Source organism: Syngnathus typhle, linkage group LG3 (genome assembly GCF_033458585.1).
Source record: "Syngnathus typhle isolate RoL2023-S1 ecotype Sweden linkage group LG3, RoL_Styp_1.0, whole genome shotgun sequence".
In the NCBI taxonomy this organism is placed as follows: domain Eukaryota; kingdom Metazoa; phylum Chordata; class Actinopteri; order Syngnathiformes; family Syngnathidae; genus Syngnathus; species Syngnathus typhle.
The window spans coordinates 21,605,074-21,631,288 of NC_083740.1; the positions used below are offsets into that span (position 1 = coordinate 21,605,074).

Consider the following 26,215-nt stretch of genomic DNA (forward strand, 5'->3'; position numbering starts at 1 on the left):
GACTATGTTGTTCATGCATATAGCACGTTCATTGTAAGAGGGGAAGAGATGTTGTGTATTTTGGGCTAACTCAAATTCCGTAGTAGAAACACCCCGGAAGTGGGATGGGCATTCTGTGTTGTTGTGATACGCCCTGTGAACGCACTGTGAGTAAGGAATAAAGCAGTTATCATTCACGTCGTTGTCCGACCTATTCTTGCTATCTAAGAACCTGGAAAATAGTAAGGATATAACATATATCACGGGTCATTACGACGAGTTTGGTGGCGTTTTTACTGCTTCTTCCAACTCCTACCGCGCTGACTGTAAGCTGACACTCTCTGGCTGCGTCTTGCATCTTTTTTTTTATTGTCGGACTCGGTGGACTCGGTCAAAATCAGCACTGAGTCCGAGTCCGGCAAAAATGACCGAGTCCGACCGAGTCCACAGCCCTGATTGGCACTATGAAATTTAAATGTAAATGATGAAGGAACATAACATTGTTTCCTACTGCTGTTATATAAGAGCTATATGAAATAGCTTTAATCAAATTATTTAAATGCTTTGAATTGAAATGAAGTTGTATTTAAGGTAATTAGGCATGGGGTATTTTTCCCCCAATAAAATTGGGGAATTTTGAATTGAAATGCATTTGTATTTAAGGCAGTTAGGCATGGGGTATTTTTTCCGCAGACTGTATCATGTTGGCATCAATGATAATTGGTGTTGATCCAAACATTCAATAGTGTCATCATTACTGCATTGTCAACACATTTTGTTCCAGCAACACAACATTTGCTGTTGAACACTAAAATGTCTTATTAATGTTACTTTAACCTTGGGTGGTGCGGATGGGCACTTGGCTGGTGTTAAAATTAAAACCCTTGGTGTTGAATTAACACCAGCGGATTAGCAATTATGAATTGCCATATTACCATCGGAAACGTCAAAAATGCAAACCATGCAACACTACACTGAAATTTAGAAAAAACCCTCAATGGTGCACAGGTTTGACAGAAGACTGGCCAGGGCAAAGAGTATGGGGGTGTCTCAGTTGAACCCGCTGAGCTTGGACCAGCTCAACAAGGTCGAATTGGAAGACGGCTAATATCACCTCCGCCCCCAGACGCCTGCTTGTGGGCTGGTCCCAGGGCGGGTGCGGACGGTGCCCCGTCCAAGCAGGGGGCTCAGCGAGCCAAAAGTAAATTTGACTGTCCACTGACACTTTGTAAGTCATGTATCAGCACATTCACTAAAAAGGGACATGCATGTAAAACCAGCAGGTTGTTGGTCGTATGATAGTTGTTGATTGAGTGTGCTATTGTCAAAACTTTTTTTTTTGCTTTGTTACTCTGTAACGCACCTACGTTATATAAAGTACAGACGGTAAAAAAAAGAAGAAATTGCATGCCAACACGCCATTAATACGAAAATAATGTGAGGAGTGATTTATATGGCTGTGTCAAATAACACACCCAAAACATTGATAATTCGGTAACAACTGAACAATGCCCAGAGAAAGGAAAACCCTGTCATTAAAGTTACATATGATGGGTTGATACTAGCAAGAAAACCAAATACAAACTACATCTTAACAACAACGAAAAGGAAACATCAATACATAACTTAGAAGGGACATAACGGATGAAGTTAAATTACTTATTCTGTGATTGACCTGTCAGTGCCGTGAGTATGGATGAGGTCTTACCTATGCAGTAACACAGCAAGATCGAGAGCAGTACAGACAGTCCAACGGCACTGAGTGCTGTACACCTAAAAGGGGAACACATCATATTGGTGTGTGAGCTTTGTAAATGTTTCGTTTGGATTTTTACTTTGATTTTTCAAAATAATTTTAGACAAGATTGTCTGCAATTTAGGAAGGAGTCAGTTTATATCCACTGAGAGGGAAAACAATGTTATTGCCGAGAAATAATTTACATATGACTATTGAAATGCATATACATGTGGATTTGACCGTTTAAACACAGAAGCTAAACACATTAATGATTTTTTTTGCATGTCAGTTGTAAGTTAGTCACTAACCGGATGTAATGAAAATATACACATAGTCACAGTTCAGGTGCAGGGTTCAATTCTGGTGCTTGTCTTCCTGTGTGGAGTTTGCATGATCTGCCCGTGCTTGTGTGGGTTTCCTCTGGGTGCTTCGGTTTCCTCTCACATTCAAAAAGCATGGTAGGCTGTTTGCCTGGGTACTTCGGTTTCCTCACACATTGAAAAAGCATGGTAGGCTGATTGCCCACTCCAAATTGTCCATAACTGTGGTTGTGACTGTTAAGGTTTCTTTGTCTATGTGTGCCCTGCAATTAGCTGGCTCTCAGTGCAGGAGTACCACGCTTACCGCTCAAAGACTGCTGGGATAGGCTTCAGCATGCCCGAGACCCTCATGAGGATAAAGCAGTTCAAAAAAATGGATAAATAAAAAGATGAACACACTTTGAACAAAAGGTACAAAAGGTAAAGGTACGTCGACAGCGATCGGTATCGACATACAACTACCGTATTTTCCGCCCTATAAGGCGCACCTAAAAACCTACATTTTTATCAAAAGTCGACAGTGCGCCTTATAGTCCGGTGCGCCTTATATATGGACAGAGTTTTAAAATGGGCCGTTCATTGAAGGTGCGCCTTATACCCCATTTCCTGATTGCTCGTCTGGCGGTGATTACGATGTGAGCCACGTTGACTTAACGTGCATACTTTGTGTATCATCAGAGGGAAAGGTCTTGTCAGGCTGCATTGTTTCAATTAAGCAAATGGTAGATTGTGAGGATTTTGGTTTTTATTTGTATGGCTTTTGACTCCCATTACCATTATTCATTCAGTCAATACTTCTAAAATATGTTAATCAGGTCAACAATTGTGTAAAAATATATTTTAATTAAATAGTTGAAAAAAACGTGGCAAGTCATATTGTGCTATTTATTACTGTGAACCACTCAAAGGTGTCAATCTCCAGTCCTCGGGGGCCGCATTCCTACACGTTTTCCAAGTTTCCCTCGTTAAACACAGCTGATTCAATTATCAGGCTCCTGCAGAACGTGAGGATGAACTGATCATTTGAATCAGGTGTGTTTAACGAGGGAAACTTGGAAAACATGTAGGAATGCGGCCCCCGAGGACTGGAGTTTGACACCCCTGCTAGGCAACTCCAGTCTTTGAGGGCCGGTCCTGCATGTTTTCTATGGTTGTATTCAGATCAGAAAAGTCCTTTATTCCACTTGTTTGGTCTGGGCCAAAAGCAGACTTAATTTTTTTCGTTTGGTGCAGTGCCCCTTTCAGACTGTACAGTTTGCAAGTGAAGTACCGTAATTTTCGGACTATAAGTCGCGTTTTTTTCCATATTTTGGGTGGGGGGGCGACTTATACTCAGGAGCGACTTATATACATATATATGTTTTTTTTCACTTTTTTTGGCGTTTTATGGCTGGTGCGACTTATACTCCGGTGCGACTTATAGTCCGAAAATTACGGTATATTTTGTAAATACATCCACGCTTGTGACGATCTGTGCTCCCATTGGGCAGCAATGACCAGGGTGGCACACAGAGCACAGACCCGGAAATGGAGGAAAATATGCGGTGGCTTGTTAAGCCCGAAAATGTGCATCCATCCTGGAGTTAGTTTGGATCTACGCTGTTTGTATTCACACCTGAAGCAAACCGCACCAGAGTCCATTTGGAAGCGAACCAAGACCACCCTAAAAAGTGGGCCACGGCCCGGTTCTTTATTCCGCACCAGGATTCATTTGCGTGTATTCAGACCTCCATAAAAGGTCCGGACCAGCATTAGAATCGAACCTTGGTCCTTTTAAACTGAACCAAACAGTGAGGTCTGAATACATACACCCTATGGCTTCCTGTTGCAACACACCTGATTCAAATAGTCAGATAATTAGTAAGGCCTGCAGAAGCTGGATAACAATCCTGATCATTTGAATCAGGTGTGTTCCAACAGGGTGACATAGAAAACATGCAGTACACCTCCCTCGAGGACCGTAGTTGCCTACCCATGCTTGAGATATGCAAACTTACCTCCATGAGCAATATTTGGAGGATTTTTTAAACTTGAAGGCAGAGCGGGACAAGGTGTTTCTTGGCAAAGGTCTAGTAGGAGGGGAGTACACTGAGCCTGTCGCCATAGTGTAGCCAGGTGTTGCTGTGGAGAAGAGGGGCGTGGTACCTGTACCTGTCTTAAAAAGAAAGTGCCTGGAGGATGAGAGAGAAAAAGAAACAAAAAAATGTTACGTTCCACACCCGACGAAAGGTGTTGGTACCCTACAATTAAAGACTCACGAAGGTGACTGGAATAACTTCAAATTGGTGCAAATTGGCAAGCCACAAAGCTTCTGGGTGAATGTCCTTTGGATTAATCTTTTTGGCACAAACCGCATCAGCTCCGGGATTATAGATGCAAAAATAAAATAAAAACATTCTCTACTGTGAAACACTGATTATATTCTGGTCCCGCTTTTATGAATCCAAACCAAGTGTCTTGAATCTGTGCAGGGTACAATGACATCTCAAGACTATTCAGGCATTTGCTGTGCTTCTCAGTATAATTATTATTATTTATTGTTTGTGCCTTTTTGTTTATGATGTTTTTTACTTTTGCGCTATGCTTGCTGGCTCCGTTTTGCTCCTCTTATTTATTGTGTTATCTGTTTATTTATTATTTATTCATCACTCTTACTATTGATTGTTTGAATTTTTGCCTTCTTGTTTTTATATTGTGTCGCGTACTTGTATGTCTATCGTGTTACGTGTCTCGTCACCGTGGGATAGAGAAGAACGTAATTTCGGTCTCTTTGTGTGTTGTGACATGTGGAGAGATTGACAATAAAGCTGACTTTGACTTTGACTTTGATAAGAAACCTTTGTCTTAGCCACAAATCCTGGGTACAATGGAAGGTCTGACAGAGCTAACTGACTCCCAAAAGACTATTATCAAGTGTCTTTTCTGAACTCTGATCCAAATCATACTAAACATATGTGGGGGGAGATGAAACATGCATGCTTGGAGAAGGCACCTTACAAAAAGTTGCTTTCAAGGTAAATAATATATTGGGGATCAGATTTAAATTTCTGTCTTTTTTTTATTATTCCATTGGATCTCAAATAAAAAGCGAGGTCTGATTTATTTATTAATTTAAAACATGTGATTACTTTGTTCAGTATCAAGTTGTATCATTGTTTCCCATTCTTTAAACAGGAGAGCACAAACACGTTTGCCATGTATATGCTTTAAGTCAGTGTTTCCCAACCTTTTTCATTCAAAGCACACCTTTTCATTGGAAAAAAGGCACACCACCAACAAAAAATATGTTAAGTGTGACACCAGCTTCTATATTACCGTTTTTTTCCGTGTATAGTGCGCCCCCATGTATAGTACGCACCCCTAAAAATGGCATGCTGATGCTGGAAAAAAGCTTGTACCCATGTATAATACGCACCGAATTTTTATGAATTTTTTTTAAAAAAAAATTTATTTTTTTTTTTTTTTTTTTTTTTTTTTAAGTCCCAATGATCGTCACACACGCAGGGAGGCAATGGGTCCCATTTTTATAGTCTTTTCTTTGGTATAGTCTTAACTAGGCTGGATGTAATTTTTTTTGTTGGCGTTGATTTCTCCGACTGCCCGTAAACGCACCACCGCGCTCCGTGCGCATGGAGCGTGTTTGAAGTGAACAGCAGAGAAGAAAGGAACAAGGCAAAGTGTTGTGAAATGAAATATTACCTGTAATACGGATTTAGGTAGAGAACTGAACTCTCGCTCTTTATATAGCTGACGTGTCTTGCTCATCCGTTCTGCGCATCTGTAATGGCGGCCTCCGTATGATATCCGGTTTGCGTGTGTGCGAGAGCGAGAGAGAGCGAGAGAGAGAGCGTGCGAGAGAACGCTCAACCGTAGCGCGCCGCCGACCGCCCAACTGCACCGGGCTGGCCGATTATTGTGACAGAGCCGTCGCTGAAATTTAGAAGATATTTTTAAAGTCCTGATGTACTTTCTAAAATTTAAGTGGACCTCAGTGCGCACTGCGCAGGGAGCTTAATTTGGTGCGGTCGCGCAACCGCAGCGCGCCGGGCGCTCACTGTCGCATTGCTTAAAGAGCGCCTTTGTGTTTTAGGATGAACAGCAGAGACCAAAGGAACAAGGCAAAGTGTTGTGAAATAAAATATTACCTGTAATACGCATTTTGTTATTTGCTGATTGAAACTGCTAATTAAACTGTGAATTGAAACTAATAGGAAGAAAACAACTCTCGCTCTTTATATAGCTGACGTGTCTTGCGCATCCGTTCTGTGCATTTTATTTCACAACACTTTGCCTTTCTTCTCTGCTGCTCACTTCAAACACGCTCCATGCGACCGCAATGCTCTCGTATCAGACGCTTGCTCGATCACCTGCTCGTTTGCTGTCCCGTGCGCGCACGAAGCGCGGTGGTGCGTTTACGGGCAGTCGGAGAAATCAACGCCAACAAAAAAAATTACATCCAGCCTAGTTAAGACCATACCAAAGACTATAAAAATGGGACCCATTGCCTCCCTGCGTGTGTGACGATCATTGGGACTTAAAAAAAAAAAAAAAAAAAAAAAAAGAAAAAAAACTTAAAAAAAAAAAATTTTTTTTTTTTTTTTTTTGTACCCATGTATAATGCGCACCCCGGATTTTAGGACAATAAATTAGTAAAATTTTGCGCACTATACACGGAAAAAAACGGTAAAATCAATTATATTACAACGAAAGACGTAAAGTCCTATTCCTATATATGTATGGAGAGTCGAATAATTGAATTAAAAAAAACGACTAAATATTCTTTAAATTGTATTTATTTTTTAAATAAAAGTGACAGTGTTTTAAAAAGATTTTAGACAATGTAAGGAATAAACTATTGAAAGTGATTGGGATTACCGTAATTTTCGGACTATAAATTGCGTTTTTTTTCATAGTTTGGGTGGGGGGGCGATTTATACTCAGGAGCGACTTATGTACATATACATATATGTTTTTTTTCACTTTTTTGGGCATTTTATGGCTGGTGCGATTTATACTCTGGTGCGATTTATAGTCCGAAAATTACGGTAAAATCCAAAAGAATCAACATGACTTACCGTTTTTTTCCGTGTATAGTGCGCCCCCATGTATAATACGCACCCTAAAAATGGCATGCTGATGCTGGAAAAAAGCCTGTACCCATGTATAATACGCACCCAATTTTTATGAATTTTTCTTTATGAATTTTCTTTTTTTTTTTTTTTTTTTTAAGTCCCAATGATCGTCACACACGCAGGGAGGCAATGGGTCCCATTTTTATAGTCTTTGGTATGGTCTTAACTAGGCTGGATGTAATTTTTTTTGTTGGCGTTGATTTCTCCGACTGCCCATAAACGCACCACGGCGCTCCGTGCGCGCACGGGAAAGAGGCGTGCGGACGTGAAAAAGGCGGCTGAGAGACATTGAAGAGGAATAAAAACACCCTTAGAAACCAAAACTTGGTGATTTCAAGTTTCATTTCGAGGGACATTTGTCACGTCTCGTCGCCAGTTTTGCTATGTGTCTAGGTTGCCATAGTTTCTGTTCGCGTCGCCCCTCTCTTCCTGTGTCACCTCAATCGATGTAACGTGTTTTGTATTTAAGTCCTGTCTGCCCCTCGCTCACCGTCGGATCATTGCATGTGTTACTGTCATGATGTCTGTTTGCTTTCCGTTCCTGTCTTTGGTAATGTCACCCTGTCTTTTTGTTCCACGACTTTGTCGGTCAGTCCTGTTGTTGGTTTTGTTTTCTAAAAAAAAAAAATTAAAAAAAATAAATAAATTTTAAAAAAAAAATTAAAAAATTTTTGTACCCATGTATAATGCGCACCCCAGATTTTAGGACAATAAATTCGTTAAATTTTGCGCACTATACATGGAAAAAAACGGTAGTTTACGGTTTTAGACTAGCTCTATGAATATTGCGACAATAAGAACAAAGTCGCTTTTAAAGACGCTCTGCTGTTCTGACAGCAGCTGAGTGGCTATCACAGTCGAGGTGTCTTGACTTGACTGTGTATTTTATGTTGGTGAAAAATGAACAATCCAGGTTCTCCAGTTGAACTGCATGCTCTGATTTCCATCGGACCACAAACGCATCACCGCCGCCATTGTGTCACTGTTAGCAAAAGCACACAGCAAGGCACACATCAACAGAATATGTGCCGATGCATTACAATCAGACCGACACAACATGAAATCTCAAGATTCTCTGATTTGCCACGCATGCACGATTAGCAAGTGGCTGACCAGGCCTTGCGCTAACTGACCAGTGGTTTGGTAATCCTGTTTACAATTCGCTTCGTCATTAATATTGGATAATTTCCCACGGCACAGCTGAACATCTCTCACGGCACACCAGTGTGCCGCGGCACAGTGGTTGGGAAACTACATTAAGTTAATGTATCCCATTACACAAAGTATAATACAACCATATTTTGTGTAAAACAATAAACAAACTTGGAAAAATATTTTTATATGCCTCAAACAGTCATAATATATTTGTTTACAGTGATCCCTCGTTTATTGCTGATAATCGGTTCCGCGATATGTGAAAATCTACCAAGTGGAGTCAATATTTTTACGATTTCCGCACAAGAGTTTTATAATTGTATTGTAATTGTAATTGTGTGTACTCCAATAACACACAATAATGGCTTATTGTTTGTACATACATTATGAGAACGTAAGTGTTGTTTTTTTCAAACAGTGGAGTGTCACTAAAATTACCTTTTAAAAATTATTCACATACCCGTGTACGTTGCCTTAGATTTAATTGACGTGGCCATCAATTTGTATCAATGCAGAATTTATTTTTTCCAGTTTAGTTTACCTACAGTCATGAAAATGACTGCAAAAAGCATTAACAGTACTTATCAAGGACACAGCATCTAATTAATGTCAGAGGTTCAGTTAATGAGCGTCTGCAATTACAATTACGACTTCTCTCTAACAAGGCAGCGTGATTAACAATTATTGTCGATTGTAACAAGGGCCATGTAATTAATACCTGCCTCGAGGCAAAATGTGAAGAGACATACAGTACTATAACGGTAAGAAAGTTCAGAGATCACAGTGAATGGTCAAAAGCAGAATGAGGAGAACACATAACAGAGGCCGTACATCGAACAATACACTGAGCATTTGCATTATGTTGTGTGCGTTGTAGAAGTTTAATTCAAGGCGCAGACTGCAGGACTTAACAGCCTCATGTCATGACTTATGAGCCTTCAGCCTGCACCCAAACTCACGTTTACGTATATGCTGATACGCCTTGGTTTTCACTTGCACCAGTAGTTTGCTTTGTCTTATCTTACACCTGATAGCACACATGGCATAAAATGAATGTTAGATTTGCACCAAGAACACTGTAGCAGAACAATGGCAGTTGGGAAGAGACTCTTTCATTAACTCAAATCACAACTCAGAACTTGCGTTTGGACGACATGTCTTGTATGCCGGATCGTCCCCTCACAATTACCGTATTTTCCGCCCTATCAGGCGCACCGGGGTATAAGGCGCACCTTCAATGAACGGCCCATTTTAAAACTCTGTCCATATATAAGGCGCACCGGACTATAAGGCGCATAAAATAGAAGCTTTACTGCAACAAACTGAGGTTGACTAGGGTTGCGGTATGCACCCACTAGCCAATAACCAACGAGCCCTCTGTAAACCATCGCGTTTCTCAAACGAGCTCCTATAAAATGATTGGAACTGACTAAAGTTTAATCTAACGCATTGGTACTACTTACCTATGTTTCCCTTCCATATCGATCCGTAGATTTACTCGAAACATGAACAGAGCAGCCTATTTTGACATGAAATAGCCTCGCACGTATAGCAGTTATTGTTATAGCATTAGCCATCCGCAAAAACCCATGACCCTCAGCTCGCAATCTCCCATGAGCCTCAGCAAAGTGTAAACAATCGCGTCTCTCAAACAAGCTCCTATAAAATGATCAGAACTGACTAAAGTTCGATCTAACGCATTGGTACTACTTACCTATGTTTCCCTTCCATATCGATCCGTAGATTTACTCGAAACATTAACAGAGCAGCCTATTTTGACATGAAATAGCCTCGCGCGTATAGCAGCTATCGTTATAGCATTAGCCATCCGCAAAAACCCATGACCCTCAGCTCGCAATCTCCCATGAGCCTCAGCAAAGTGTAAACAATCGCGTCTCTCAAACGAGCTCCTATAAAATGATCAGAACTGACTAAAGTTCGATCTAACGCATTGGTACTACTTACCTATGTTTCCCTTCCATATCGATCCGTAGATTTACTCGAAACATTAACAGAGCAGCCTATTTTGACATGAAATAGCCTCGCGCGTATAGCAGCTATCGTTATAGCATTAGCCATCCGCAAAAACCCATAACCCTCAGCTCGCAATCTCCCATGAGCCTCAGCAAAGTGTAAACAATCGCGTCTCTCAAACGAGCTCCTATAAAATGATCAGAACTGACTAAAGTTCGATCTAACGCATTGGTACTACTTACTAGGGGTGTAACGATACATCGATATACATCGATTAATCGATATAATGCTCTACGATTTATTGGCATCGATGCTAAACGTAAACATCGATTTATATCGCCGTGTTTGACTTCGGACATTAGACGCGACTTTATTTTGAAATCCAGTTCATTGTTGCTTGCTTCCTCTTTCCGGGAGCAGTGCGCGGCATTGTGTTGTGAGCAGAGCAGGCACGTGAAAGGAGAGTCGACAACTAGTACGCGGCTCCTGGGCTGGTGCTATGGCTAGTGTCTAAAAAGACGAGGAAATTTGCTCCCCTTTAGGCTTCAAGTCATTCGTTTGGAAGCACTTTGGATTCCAAAGAAAAGATGGCTCAACCGACAAGACACGTGCAGTTTGTAAATCCTGCCATGCGGTGATCAAATATTCAGGGAGCACAAATCTCGCCGCACATTTAAAGAAAAAACACGACATCAAAGTTCAGTGTTAAAATAAGCACTTTGTATACTGCAATACTCTTGTAATTTCCTAAATAAAGAGTTTGCAGTACCTTGTTGATTTTGCGTATGAATTGTTATAAATCAAGATATTGTTTTATATTTTTTATTTAAAAAAAAAAAAAATTGATCGTAGAGCACTATATCGCGATATATCGTGAATGAATCGCAGCAGGCTTTAAGATATCGGCAAATATCGTATCGTAGTTCTTTGTATCGATATTATATCGTATTGTGACAAAACCCGCGATTTACACCCCTACTACTTATGACCTATGACCTATGTTTCCCTTCCATATCGATCCGTAGATTTACTCGAAACATTAACGGAGCAGCCTATTTTGAAATGAAATAGCCTCGCGGGTACAACAGCTATTCGGTGACGCCCCCTGACTACAGTTACCGTAATGCTGGGAAGCGATGCGACCTTGTAATTTACTAGTCGTACTAAAACGTACTAAAACATTTTGGCAGAGCACTGTGTACAACCAGTATGTATCAACAAATTCATCACTTGATCCATTTATAAGGCGCACTGGACTATAAGGCGCACTGTTGACTTTTGATAAAAATTTAGGTTTTTAGGTGCGCTTTTTAGTGCGGAAAATACGGTACCTAGTTTAAGTACGCGCATTTACCACAGGCACACAGCGATGCAGTCTGCTTGGCTACATTGTGGTGAGTGACGCATTTCACCATCTGTGCGTGCTTTGTGAATCATACACTATTTATTTGCTCTGTTTTGACCGGTTAGTGCAACGCAAAAGCCATGCAATCCTTTAGTGAATTTGACCCACAGTGTTATCTATGGTGACAATCCAGCAAATGTATATCCTTCCTTTTTAACTCTGAATTGGTGAAAGGATGGTTAGGAGAAGGATGACAAACGGTCTTGGAGTTGCAGTGAATAAAATCCAACTTCTTTAAATTGACATTTTTCAGTGTTATGTAACACATCAAGCTGCCTGTGTCCAACAGAATTAAAAGACACATGTCTCAATTGTGCAGCATGCGATGGTATGACCACAACCTTTACATGCTTCTTGCCTTTCAAGTCAAGTCAAATTTAGTTATGTAGCCATCAATCCCATATTGTGATTATATTGAATAACAATCCTTCATGCTACTCATTAGACCACAAGAAGAATAAGCTTCATTTTTCATACACCCAGAGACACAAAACTCTACATTTGGCCCATCACAGTTGTGGACAAAGTAAACACGCACTGTTAGAGGCACATGCTGAAGCTTGGTGTTTCTCATGCACCCGGGGAGCAGTTTGGGGGATCTGTGTTTTGCTCAAGGACACAACAGGCATATCTGTGGGATGCTGGATTGGATGGTCTTCACTTGGGGTCATCACTGAGGCAGATGACGATCTTAACCATTTAACCCCCAAAATCCCAATACTTGACCGTAACAAGTCAATGCCAGGGTGGTTTCAGATATACTCAAATAACTATTGCAATTCTTCAACTGGGTAAATAACTTTGCTTCCCCATGGTTTTATTTTAGATTTGTAATTGAGGGATACTTGTATGGGGCAGTTTACTTGGGATTTCTATTTCTTTTTACCTAATGTTATGATTTTTGGCTTGTCTCATGGGGAATAATCACAGTGAGTCACGTGAACTGCTTTGTAAAGTTATTCCAGAGGTAGCTCTCCTTGATGCAACCCACCCGTGTGTTATCTGGGCTTGGGACCATAGTTGGGTAGGGGAGCAATGGCCCGGAATCAAAGAGAGCAGCAGCATGTTTCTGAACACCATCACTGCACTTTATTATTTATTTATTACCGTTTTTTTCCGTGTATAGTGCGCAATATTTTACTAATTTATTGTCCTAAAATCTGGGGTGCGTATTATACATGGGTACAAAGAAAAAACATTTTAATATTTTTTTTTTTTTTTTTTTTTTTTTTTTTAAATAAAGTCATGGTACAACAAAACCAACAACAGGACTGACCGACAAAGTCGTGGAACAAAAAGACAGGGTGACATTACCAAAGACAGGAACAGAATGACAGTAACACATGCAATGATCCAACGGTGAGCGAGGGGCAGACAGGACTTAAATACAAAACACGTTACATCGATTGAGGTGACACAGGAAGAGCGGGGTGACACGAACAGAAACTATGGCAACCTAGACACATAGCAAAACTGGGGACGAGACATGACAAATCTCCCCCGAAATAAAACTCACCTTTCTTCTTGTTTGTTGTCAATCGCGCATCGCATTCAGCCATCCTGCCCAACACACTTAGTAAAATTCATAATTGACGACACATCGTTTGATGCGATGGTGCAATCCTCGATGGTGTGTTATTGTGAAATATTGTTTGTTTTTTAATCTCCATCGCGGACCGGACGTCATACGGAGGCCGCCATTACAGATGCGCAGAACGGTTGCGCAAGACACGTCAGCTATATAAAGAGCGAGAGTTCAGTTCTCCACCTATTAGTTTCAATTCACAGTTTAATTAGCAGTTTCAATCAGCAAATAACAAAATGCGTATTACAGGTAATATTTTATTTCACAACACTTTGCCTTGTTCCTTTCATCTCTGCTGTTCACTTCAAACACACTCCATACGAACGCAATGCTCTTGTATCAGACGCTCGCTCGATCACCTGCTAGTTTGCCGTCTGTCACAATGTACCCTACACAAATCCGAAAGATTTGTTGCGGCTCCGAGTCACGACGAGGGGCAAGTTTTGGTTTCCAAGGGTGTTTTTATTCCTCTTCAACGTCTCTCCCATACAGAGCCGCCGTGTGCGCACGGAGCGCGGTGGTGCGTTTAGGGGCAGTCGGAGAAATCAACGCCAACAAAAAAAATGACATCCAGCCTAGTTAAGACCATACCAAAGACTTTAAAAATGGGACCCATTGCCTCCCTGCGTGTGTGACGATCTTTGGGACTTAAAAAAAAAATTAAAAAAAAAGATTAAAAAAAATTTTAAAAAAAATTCATAAAAATTGGGTGCGTATTATACATGGGTACAAGCTTTTTTCCAGCATCAGCATGCCATTGTTAGGGGTGCGTACTATACATGGGGGCGCACTATACACGGAAAAAAACGGCAATGCATATAATTATGCATGATTTCCATTACACATTCCCTGTAATGTAAAACCAGTTCTGTATTTTCATGTAATTTCATTTAGGTGAGGCAATAAAGATAAAAAAGAGCTGAATGGGCTACATTTAAAAACAAGCAAAGCATATGTAAGCATCAAAGCAAGATGCAATTAAATCAATCCAGCCATGTTTAACAGTTTTGTGTGCTCTGAAGACAGCACTTGTGTGGTTTGAGGCATGAGGGTCTTTTCAGTGCATCAAAGGGACATATAAAAGGGCTTCAAATTGACAAATGTATGCTGTATGCTGAGAGAGTTTCATGTAGCAGAGGACCTATTCACTGTGTTAGTGCAAACTAATGACAGCAGACAACCAGATATTGCAGGGATAATAGAGTGTAAAATGAGTGTGACCACAGTGAGGGGCAACCATAACTAATATGGGAGCCTCTTAAAGATAATGGTGCTTCAAATCTCTTTTCTGTAACCTGCATTTCAGGAATTATTCAAACTGGATGTCTTTACTATTCTGGGCAACACAAGAATGTTGCGTGCGTGAATGAGAGAGTGAATGTGAGAGTGTTGTGGACTTCCGGAAGGGTCACACCCAACACCTGCATCGACGGTGCTGTGGTGGAGAGAGTGAGCAGCGCCAAGTTCCTGGGGGTGCACATCAGTGAGGATCTCTCCTGGTCCACCAACACCGCATCACTGACAAAGAAAGCCCAGCGCCGCCTGTACTTCCTGCGGAAACTCAGGCGAGCGAGCGCCCCTCCGGCCGTCATGACTACATTTTACCGCGGCACCATTCAGAGCGTCCTCTCCAGCTGTATTGCTGTTTGGGGTGGCGGCAGCACTGACTACAACTTGAAGGCCCTGCAGCGCATAGTGAACACGGCTGGTAAGATTATTGGTGCTTCTCTCCCCTCCTTGAAGGACATTTACACCTCCCATCTCACCCGCAAGGCGACCACGATTGTGAGTGATGTGAGTCACCCCGCTCACTCTTTGTTCGAGCTTCTGCCCTCTGGGAAGAGGTACAGAAGCCTGCGCTCCCGCACCACCAGACTCTCAAACAGCTTCATACTCCAGGCTGTCAGGATCCTGAACTCGCTTTCCCGTTCTGCGTAGCGTCCTGTGCTTTTACTGTCTGTATGCACACTGGCGTTATGTATTTATTTATTATTTATTGTTACTCTTATTATTTATTGTTGTGCCTTCTTGTTTTTTATATTGCGTCGTTTACTTGTATGTCTATCGTGTAATATGTCTTGTCACCGTGGGATAGGGAAAACGTAATTTCGATCTCTTTGTGTGTCTCGGCATGTGAAGATGTTGACAATAAAGCAGACTTTGACTTTGACTTTGAGTGAGAGAGTGCCTGTTTTGGATGTGACCATAGATGTCCATACTGATTACCACTAAGCAAAGTAAAATAATAATAATAATAATAATAAAATATAATAAAAGTAATCTAGCAAATAAATGGAATGGTACTCTTCTTCCATTCCGCCTATTTTAAGATGCAAGTTCTGTGAGGTAAGATAACTAAAATTAACCCCCAAAACAAAATATTTAAAAACCCATCAAAGAGCATGATGATGCATTAAAATTTAATCGAAAATATGAATACAATTCACACCCAGTAAATCAATCAAGAAGAGGAAGATAAAGAAGTGAGTCCAAAAATAGTGGTGACAAACTGTAATTCAGCGATGACAGAAACACAGTTAATATAACAATGACTGAGTGGCGAACTAACATGACTAACATGATTTGGCTTGAAATAATGATGGACTCATGATGACGGACAGGTGGCACGGAAGCTGACAAATGACAGAAATTATTAACAGTTTGTCTTTGCCTGTATGAAAAAGTCGAAGTGCTTAGAGTTTTTCTCTCATATACGTACATATATACTCCAATCTTTCTCTCTATTCAAAATCTGCCTCTATGCTTTGCGACTGTTCAAACACACTCCTGGGTTTTTCTAGAATGAACCCAGTTTTGAGTGATCTCAAAACCAAACTTTGAACCTTTTAATACTAAAATAAATCCAAACGATAGACATAGTCCCAATGATATAAATATTCTCCAGCTCATACAGAAGCAAAGCCAATATGCTGGGGGTTGTAAGGATCAGAGAGACCGATATTTTCCCCTCCATCAATCAACATTGCCGTTTTTCTCTCAGGGAATGATCAAAAAAGGGGGAGAAGGATGGGAAAAACTTAGAACTGACTATAAATTGTTTGGTGAAATAAAGGTCAAGATTAACATAACCCATGTATTCTCAAACACACAGCAGTTAATTGGCGTTGCAATGACAGATACTGTACACTGTATATTGATCTGTCACTGTTTTCAGTCCCTTAGAAATATCCCTGAAATTAGGTGGGCAATCAAAACACATTCTCCGTTCACATGATTTCAAGATGGTAACTCTCAACAAGGATACATTTGTTTATAAAGCCAGATTATACCTGTTTGACATCATTTTGTCAGTGTCTTCAGTTTCAGTCATGAAACCATGTATTGGCCACGTATTGACCAACTTAAACATTTACGTATGAATAGTGAGCAAGGAAGGGCCTCACCACTGCAGACCAGGGTCAGAGGCTGTGTAGAGACACGCTGAGACCAGCAAACTGACGGGCTGTCTCACCCATGTGGCAAAGCCATTAAGCACACAAAGACCAGATGCTCTTAGAACTTAACAAACTGCTGTCATTGGTTAAATCCAGGTCACTTGATTTATGGATGCCTGGTTCTTAACCCATATCTTTATTTTCGCTATTTTTCTCAGGAAATCCCCACGTTCGCTGGAGCTGCTATTAATAAGAAAGAGAAGCAATTGTGAACAGTGTTGGGACTAATGGCGTTACAAGTAGGGGCGATACTACGTAATACCGGTAGAGTTTTTCAGTAACGGATGATCTATTCAATTACTGTTAATTGTTATAACGTTGTTACCGTTACTAACAGTGAAATGTGGTACATTACTTATGCTGAAACACCTGTTTCTGGCGACACGTTTGTGCCGTTTTGGGCGTGGGAAGTGTCGACGTGCTACACAAACACGCTTGTGCTTTTCCGCGGACTAACTTGAGTTGATATGGCTCACATCAGCCAATTAGTCTGTCACGTGACATTCTACGGCATGCAATGCCGGGCCTCTTTATGGGGGAACTGAGAACAAAAAAGAGAAAATGATTATCATCGTCTGTGTTCATCCCTTGCTGTACAATACTTATTTGTACCTATACCGACACAAAACAAAACGGGAACATGGTTGGAGAACTTTGAGTGACGAACTTGGCATACCTGGTATGTTTTCACTTTTTTCTTCATTCGTTTTTCAACTGTTGGACTGTATGAAGACGCAACATTGTTTACATTACCATATAGCGAATTGTTGGCCACTCCGAGCTGCAACTTTTTTCAATCAGAGGAGTTCAGCCATAAAAAAAAAAAAATAGGAAACGTGTGCAGCGTGTGCGTCCGTCTGATTTGAACGATCATCTGGAAGTTGTGTGATGATTATTTTACATAGTTGTTAAATAAATATTAAATTAGATTACGTACTAGTCTATGCTGTTCTGCTTTATCCAACTGTAATGCCACCTGTTGAAAAATCTGAATTATTTTACATCATTGAACATTTTTGAAACGGGTATATACAATAATTATTTTCCCTAGTTACTAGTTACATTTATGATGGGGTAATCCAATTACCGTATTTTCCGCCCTATAAGGCGCACCTAAAAACCTAAATTTTTATCAAAAGTCAACAGTGCGCCTTATAGCCCGGTGCGCCTTATATATGGATCAAGTGATGAATTTGTTGATCCATACTGGTTGTACACAGTGCTCTGCCAAAATGTTTTAGTACGTTTTAGTACGACTAGTAAATTACAAGGTCGCATCGCTTCCCAGCATTACGGTAACTGTAGTCAGGGGGCGTCACCGAATAGCTGTTGTACCCGGGAGGCTATTTCATTTCAAAATAGGCTGCTCCGTTAATGTTTCGAGTAAATCTACGGATCGATATGGAAGGGAAACATAGGTAAGTAGTACCAATGCGTTAGATCGAACTTTAGTCAGTTCTGATCATTTTATAGGAGCTCGTTTGAGAGACGCGATTGTTTGTTTACACTTTGCTGAGGCTCATGGGAGATTGCCAGCTGAGGGTCATTGGTTTTTGCGGATGGCTAATGCTATAACAATAGCTGCTATACGCGCGAGGCTATTTTATGTCAAAATAGGCTGCTCTGTTCATGTTTCGAGTAATTCTACGGATTGATATGGAAGGGAAACATAGGTAAGTAGTACCAATGCGTTAGATCGAACTTTGGTCAGTTCTGATCATTTTATAGGCACTCGTTTGAGAGACGCAATTGTTTACACTTTGCTGACGCTCATGGGAGATTGCGAGCTGAGGCTCTTAGGAAATTGCGGATGGCTAATGCTATAACGATAGCTGCTATACGCGCGAGGCTATTTCATGTCAAAATAGGCTGCTCTGTTAATGTTTCGAGTAATTCTACGGATCGATATGGAAGGGAAACATAGGTAAGTAGTACCAATGCGTTAGATCGAACTTTAGTCAGTTCTGATCAGGAGCTCGTTTGAGAGACGCGATTGTTTACACCAATGGTTCCCAAACTTTTGCAGGCTGGCGCCCCCTTGGCTCCCCATTGAATTCCTAGCGCCCCCCCCCACCCCCCACACACACAGACACATATGGAAACAAACACCTCTTTCTTGATATTTGGTATGCTGCAATTTGAAAAGAGAAAGGTTAAACACAAATGTGTATTTCACAAATAAAACCCAGTTTAGTAAACCAATTTATTTTTTAGCAGTTTTAACTGTTTCAGCAACATAGAATGGTAAATAAACATTCCACCAGTAACCTTCATTGTCTCACACTTAATATTAATGGGATGGATGTGCTTGGTGCAGGGAGATAAGATTCTCAACATCAGGCTGGAACTCACTAAGAAGAAGTCGTATATCCCCGCGGTCAGTAATTGCACGTGTTGTGTACAAATCGTCAAACAAACGTTCAAACTTCTGACTTCGAACTGCCGCCCCCCTACCGCCCCTTTCTTCCTCACCGCCCCCCCAGATCTTTCCACCGCCCCCAGGGGGGCGGTACCGCCCACTTTGGGAACCACTGGTTTACACTTTGCTGACGCTCATGGGAGATTGCGAGCTGAGGCTCATAGGAAATTGCGGATGGCTAATGCTATAACGATAGCTGCTATACGCGCGAGGCTATTTCATGTCAAAATAGGCCGCTCTGTTCATGTTTCGAGTAAATCTACGGATCGATATGGAAGGGAAACATAGGTAAGTAGTACCAATGCGTTAGATCGAACTTTAGTCAGTTCTGATCATTTTATAGGAGCTCGTTTGAGAGACGCGATTGTTTGTTTACACTTTGCTGAGGCTCATGGGAGATTGCCAGCCGAGGGTCATTGGTTTTTGCGGATGGCTAATGCTATAACGATAGCTGCTATACGCGCGAGGCTATTTCATGTCAAAATAGGCTGCTCTGTTCATGTTTCGAGTAATTCTACGGATCGATATGGAAGGGAAACATAGGTAAGTAGTACCAATGCGTTAGATCGAACTTTGGTCAGTTCTGATCATTTTATAGGCACTCGTTTGAGAGACGCGATTGTTCACACTTTACTGAGGCTTATGGGAGATTGCGAGCTGAGGCTCTTAGGAAATTGCGGATGGCTAATGCTATAACGATAGCTGCTATACGCGCGAGGCTATTTCATGTCAAAATAGGCTGCTCTGTTAATGTTTTGAGTAATTCTACGGATCGATATGGAAGGGAAACATAGGTAAGTAGTACCAATGCGTTAGATCGAACTTTAGTCAGTTCTGATCATTTTATAGGAGCTCGTTTGAGAGACGCAATTGTTTGTTTACACTTTGCTGACGCTCATGGGAGATTGCGAGCTGAGGGTCATTGGTTTTTGCGGATGGCTAATGCTATAACGATAGCTGCTATACGCGCGAGGCTATTTCATGTCAAAATAGACCGCTCTGTTCATGTTTCGAGTAAATCTACGGATCGATATGGAAGGGAAACATAGGTAAGTTGTACCAATGCGTTAGATCGAACTTTAGTCAGTTCTGATCATTTTATAGGAGCTCGTTTGAGAGACGCGATTGTTTACACTTTGCTGACGCTCATGGGAGATTGCGAGCTGAGGCTCATAGGAAATCGCGGATGGCTAATGCTATAACGATAGCTGCTATACGCGCGAGGCTATTTCATGTCAAAATAGGCCGCGCTGTTAATGTTTCGAGTAAATCTACGGATCGATATGGAAGGGAAACATAGGTAAGTAGTACCAATGCGTTAGATTGAACTTTAGTCAGTTCCAATCATTTTATAGGAGATTGTTTGAGAAACGCGATTGTTTACAGAGGGCTCGTTGGTTATTGGCTAGTGGGTGCATACCGCAACCCTAGTCAACCTCAGTTTGTTGCAGTAAAACTTCTATTTTATGCGCCTTATAGGCCGGTGCGCCTTATATATGGACAAAGTTTTAAAATGGGCCGTTCATTGAAGGTGCGCCTTATACCCCGGTGCGCCTTATAGGGCGGAAAATACGGTACTTTTTTGGAAAGGAAACGAGTAACTGTAACTAATTGCATTTTGGAAGTAATTTCCCCAACACTAATTGTGAATGTGAATACCAGATCCTCACAAAAACCAATATTGAATTTGAATTATAGTGTTCAAATGTCACGTTTGGCAAACAAAAAGCGTCATGTACAGAGGATGCAAATGTATATATACACAGCCATCCAGTTTCTGGACCGCTTTGTCCCCACAGGGGTCGGGGGCGGGCTGGAGCCTATCCCAGCTCATCGGGCATATTTAAATATATTATTATGTATAATATATATATAATAATATTATCCTTCTACAGAGGAATCACGCTCCTCAGCCTCCCTGGTAAGGTCCATTCAGAGGTGCTGGAGAGGAGGGTCCGTCGGGAGGTCGAACCTCGGATGAAGGAGGAGCAGTGTGGCTTTCGTCCTGGCCGTGGAACAGTGGACCGCACCCTCGGCAGGATCCTCGAGGGGGCATGGGAGTTCGCCCAACCAGTCGACATGTGTTTTGTGGACTTGGAGAAGCCGTTCAACCGTGTCCCTCGGGAGGTTCTGTGGAGGGTGCTTCGGGAGTACGGGGCGCCAACTGATAAGGGCGGTTTGGTCCCTGTATCACTGATGCCAGAGTTTGGTCCGCATTTCCGGCAGTAAGTTGGATTCGTTCCCAGTGAGTGTTGGACTCCGCCAAGGCTGCCCTTTGTCACCGATTCTGTTCATAATTTTTATGGACAGAATTCCTAGGCGCAGCCGAGGCGTTGAGGTGGTCCGATTTGGGGACCTCAGCATCGCGTCTCTGCTTTTTGCAGACGACGTGGTGCTTCTTCAGGCCGTGATCTCCAGCTCTCACTGGAGCGGGATGAGGGTCAGCACCTCCAAATCTGAGTCCATGGTCCTCGGTCGGAAAAGGGTGGAATGCCCTCTCCGGATCGGGGATGAGATCCTGTCCCAAGTGGAGGACTTCAACTATCTTGGGGTCTTGTTCACGAGTGAGGGGAGGATGGAGCAGGAGATCGACAGGTGGATGGGTGCAGCGTCGGCGGTAATGCGGACTCTGTACCGGTTGCTAATCGAACGTCAAACGCTGCGCGTTCGCTTCTCTTCCGGGGAGGGCGGGTTGTGCTAATGGGACGTCAAACGCTTTGTGTGGCGGGCTCCATCTAGTGTGGAAACTGAGAAGCTGAGCTCAAGCTTCTTGTGCGGGCCATATTCAATTATGTTTTCAGAATTTGCTGCGGGCCAATAAAAACTGGACCGTGGGCCGCAGTTGGCCCGCAGGCCATAGTTTGGACACCCCTACTCTAGTGTGACCTTATTGAGGATAAGCAGTTCAAAATAATTTTAAAAAGTAAACGGTGTACAGATAACAGAAAACTGCCATTTAGTTCAAGATTATACAAAATTACTCATATCGTGATGTAAAAATTTGTCAACATGACAAAGCTTTAGCTCCATCTGTCTTTAAATAAGATATAATTTACCTTGTTTCCAGAGGCACATTGCTACCCAGCACCCAGCTGTCTTGCAGCGGGACGCTCTCTGGGGATGTGGTCTGCAGCTCGGCAGGTGATTGGCCGGCCACAGGAGCCGGGCTTCCAGTAGGAGGAGTTAGTTGCCGTGTGGAATTCAGCAACTGACCAGGATGATGTGCAGAGCCTAGTGACTGGTTGAGAGCTGTTACTGAGGGCTGCTGACGATATGGGGTTGCCACTGGAGGCAGAGTAGAGCTGTGGTGATTGGTTGGTTGCTCTGTAAAATTTCAGAAAAAAAAAAATATTTATAGGGGTATGTCTGACTTTAAAATTGCAGCCAAATTCATCATTATTTATTTAAAACAAAATAAAGACAAAATGGATTAGTGTGTGTGTGTGTGTGTGCGCGCGGGCGCGTGTGTGTGTATATAGATGTAAGTGTACATATATATATAGTACATATACTGTACTACACACATATACTGTGTGTGTGTGTGTATATATGTATGTATATATATATATATATACACATATATATATAGTACATATACTGTACTACACACATATACTGTGTGTGTGTGTATATAGATGTAAGTGTATATATATATATATATACATATATATAGTACATATACACACACACACACACACACATATGCAGTCAGGCACATTAAAAAAATCCGATTAATTACAGGATGTGTAATTACCTAATCTAATTATCATATTTTAATCTCATATTTAATAAAGGTCCCAACATTTTGAATTTTAAGACATTACAAAACTGTAGTGCATGACTAATCCGTTAAATACCCCAAGAAGAGAAAATTTGAATTCCACATTCTGCTTGATAAATGAAATTCAAAAGTATAACTTCAAGCACATCAGCAAATTAATAAGGACAGGTGCATTATTCAAAAATGCAATACAAAAACACTGAAACAAATTATGAAGACTGATGACTCAATACAGCAGTCCTGCATTAGTTACACCTCTGCTTCACACCGCCTTCTTCCACTCGAAATGTTTCTTTGAATTTGATCTTGTGTAGAAAACACGTTGTTTACTATGTACTGTACAAATAACTATTATACTTTAGCTCCAGCTTGAAAATACAAACATCTAGTCATGTTAGATCAGGGGTGGGCAAACTACGGCCCGCGGGCCACATCCGGTCCACGAATTGTATTATTAAACTTTTTTTTTTTGGTCATTTTGCCTGCAATGACTGCGTTTTCCCAGTAGATGGCGAAGCGCTCGCCTGCGCATTTACTACCGGAAGCCGTGTCAGAAAGCTCGGTGCACACTCACAAGTGCGTGTACGTACTCAGTAGTACGGACTTGGCGCACTCTCGCTCTATTCGTATCAGTCCCGAATTTAGAGCGTGGGCTTTGACGACAGCACACTTATAATTCGTGCGCTGAGCTTTCAGATGCAGTTTTGCGCTAAAGCCACCCACAAACCTTCCCCTGGAATCCTTCCATTAAAATGACTGGCCCGAAAAAAAGAAGTGAGTGCCGAATGTTAAAAAAGAGTGGCCAATTTGGCTCGACGTACGCGACGTGACGTTCAGCCACATCAACATCAACCCGTCACAGATCAAGGTAAACGGACCAACACCTCGGATCTCGCCTAAGAATTGCCACAACAAATTTTACTCCAGACTATGACGCACTAGCAAAAAAGGGAGACCAACAACACTGTTCCCACTGAAAATGAACGGGAGGCTCTCAAGTTTATTGTAAAAAAGTGCATTTTGAATATGATTTGTACACATAGCAGGGATTGAAACTAGCGACCATTCTCATTTTCAAACAATGCAGGATGCTCAAGGACATTGATGCACCACCTATTTGCGACTAATCTTAACCTGTAAAGTTCTTAAGGCTTACTTTAAGGAAGTGTTTCCCGTTTCCTCACCTCTGTTACCAGGTGTTTGCGAGTTAAAACTCTGCTCTGATTTTCAGATACCCCTCACCGTGTTGCTGTTTTGATTACTTTATTTGGATGTATGCTTTCACCGATTCTTCAAGATGATATATTTGGTCAGAATGTTTGCCGTTTGATGTGATCTCATAAGATAAACATCTTTCATTAATCTGACCTGCAGGCACTGAAGTGATGGAGATTGTTATTCATAATAACAGTGTCGTATTTTACGAGAATCACTGATAGCAGTTTTTTAGTGAATTATTATTTTTTTAATGCTGTTAATAAATGCATTTGTTTTCAAAAAACTTGTTTGGAATATCCATGCTTTACTACCTACTAAAGGCCAAGATCTTTTATGCAATGACCTTTACAGGTCGCTTATATGACTTCACACAACGCCTACGTCCATCTGCTCCTGGTCCGGCCCTCCAGTCCAAATTTAGAACCCAGTTCGGCCCGCGAGTCAAAAAGTTTGCCCACCCCTGTGTTAGATGGTTAAAACCTTACCTTTTTTAATGATAATTTGGTAGAAACACATTTTTTTGTAAAACTTGCACCGCAGCTGAAATATGTCTGTTGATGGATGACTTGTTGGCCTAAGTTAGTTTCAAGCTGCACTCTGGTGAATGATGACTTCGTTCTATTACCATATTAAATTATGATTACGTACGTATTAGTAGCTATATATATATATATATATATTAGGGGTGTAAAGATTAATCGCTACACATCGATTAATCGATATAATGCTCTACGATTTATTGGCATCGATGCTAAACGTTAACATCGATTTATATCGCCGTGTTTGACCTCTGAAGTTAGACGCGACTTTATTTTGAAATCCAGTTCATTGTTGCTTGCTTCCTCTTTCCGGGAGCAGTGCGCGCAGCGTTGTTGTGTTGTGAGCAGAGCAGGCACGTGAAAGGGGAGTCGACAACTAGTACGCGGCTTCTGGGCTGGTGCTATGGCTAGTGTCCAAAAAGACGAGGAAATTTCCTCCCCTTTAGGCTTCAAGTCATTCGTTTGGAAGCACTTTGGATTCCAAAGAAAAGATGGCTCAACGGACAAGACACGTGTAGTTTGTAAATCCTGCCATGCGGTGATCAAATAGTCAGGGACCACAAATCTCGCCGCACATTTAAAGAAAAAACACGACATCAAAGTTCAGTGTTAAAATACGCACTTTGTATACTACAATACTCTTGTAATTTCCTAAATAAAGAGTTTAAAGTACCTTGTTGATTTTGCGTATGAATTATTATAAATCAGGATATTGTTCTATTTTTTTAAAAAATATATATCGATCGTAGAGCACTATATCGTGAATGAATCGCAGCAGGCTTTAAGATATCTGCAAATATCGTATCGTAGTTATTTGTATCGATATGATATCGTATCGTGACAAAACCCGCGATTTACACCCCTACTATGTACCATTGTAATTGTTTGCTTTTGTTTATTACCGTTTTTTTCCGTGTATAGTGCGCCCCCATGTATAATACGCACCCTAAAAATGGCATGCTGATGCTGGAAAAAAGCCTGTACCCATGTATAATACGCACCCAATTTTTATGAATTTTTCTTTATGAAATTTTTATTTTTTTTATTTTTATTTTTTTAAGTCCCAATGATCGTCACACACGCAGGGAGGCAATGGGTCCCATTTTTATAGTCTTTGGTATGGTCTTAACTAGGCTGGATGTAATTTTTTTTGTTGGCGTTGATTTCTCCGACTGCCCATAAACGCACCACCGCGCTCCGTGCGCGCACGGGAAAGAGGCGTGCGGACGTGAAAAAGGCGGCTCTGTATGGGAGAGACGTTGAAGAGGAATAAAAACACCCTTGGAAACCAAAACTTGGTGATTTCAAGTTTCATTTTGAGGGACATTTGTCACGTCTCGTCCCCAGTTTTGCTGTGTCTAGGTTGCCATAGTTTCTGTTCGCGTCGCCCCTCTCTTTCTGTGTCACCTCAATCGATGTAACGTGTTTTGTATTTAAGTCCTGTCTGCCCCTCGCTCACCGTCGGATCATTGCATGTGTTACTGTCATGATGTCTGTTTGCTTTCTGTTCCTGTC

General features: G+C 41.4%; 1 protein-coding gene across 7 annotated transcripts in view; it reads right to left on the minus strand.

Annotated features, from left to right (window-relative positions):
• LOC133152007 (teneurin-3-like) overlaps positions 1-26,215 on the minus strand; it is a 490,458-nt gene that overhangs the window by 254,113 nt on the left and 210,130 nt on the right. For all 7 annotated transcript variants that reach the window (XM_061275473.1, XM_061275476.1, XM_061275475.1 and 4 more), the window contains exons 6-8: positions 22,219-22,486; positions 4,035-4,208; positions 1,688-1,752 (exon numbers count right to left, since the gene is read on the minus strand). In XM_061275473.1, coding sequence (XP_061131457.1) covers positions 1,688-1,752; positions 4,035-4,208; positions 22,219-22,486 — 507 coding nt within the window. The remainder of the gene's footprint in view (positions 1-1,687; positions 1,753-4,034; positions 4,209-22,218; positions 22,487-26,215) is intronic.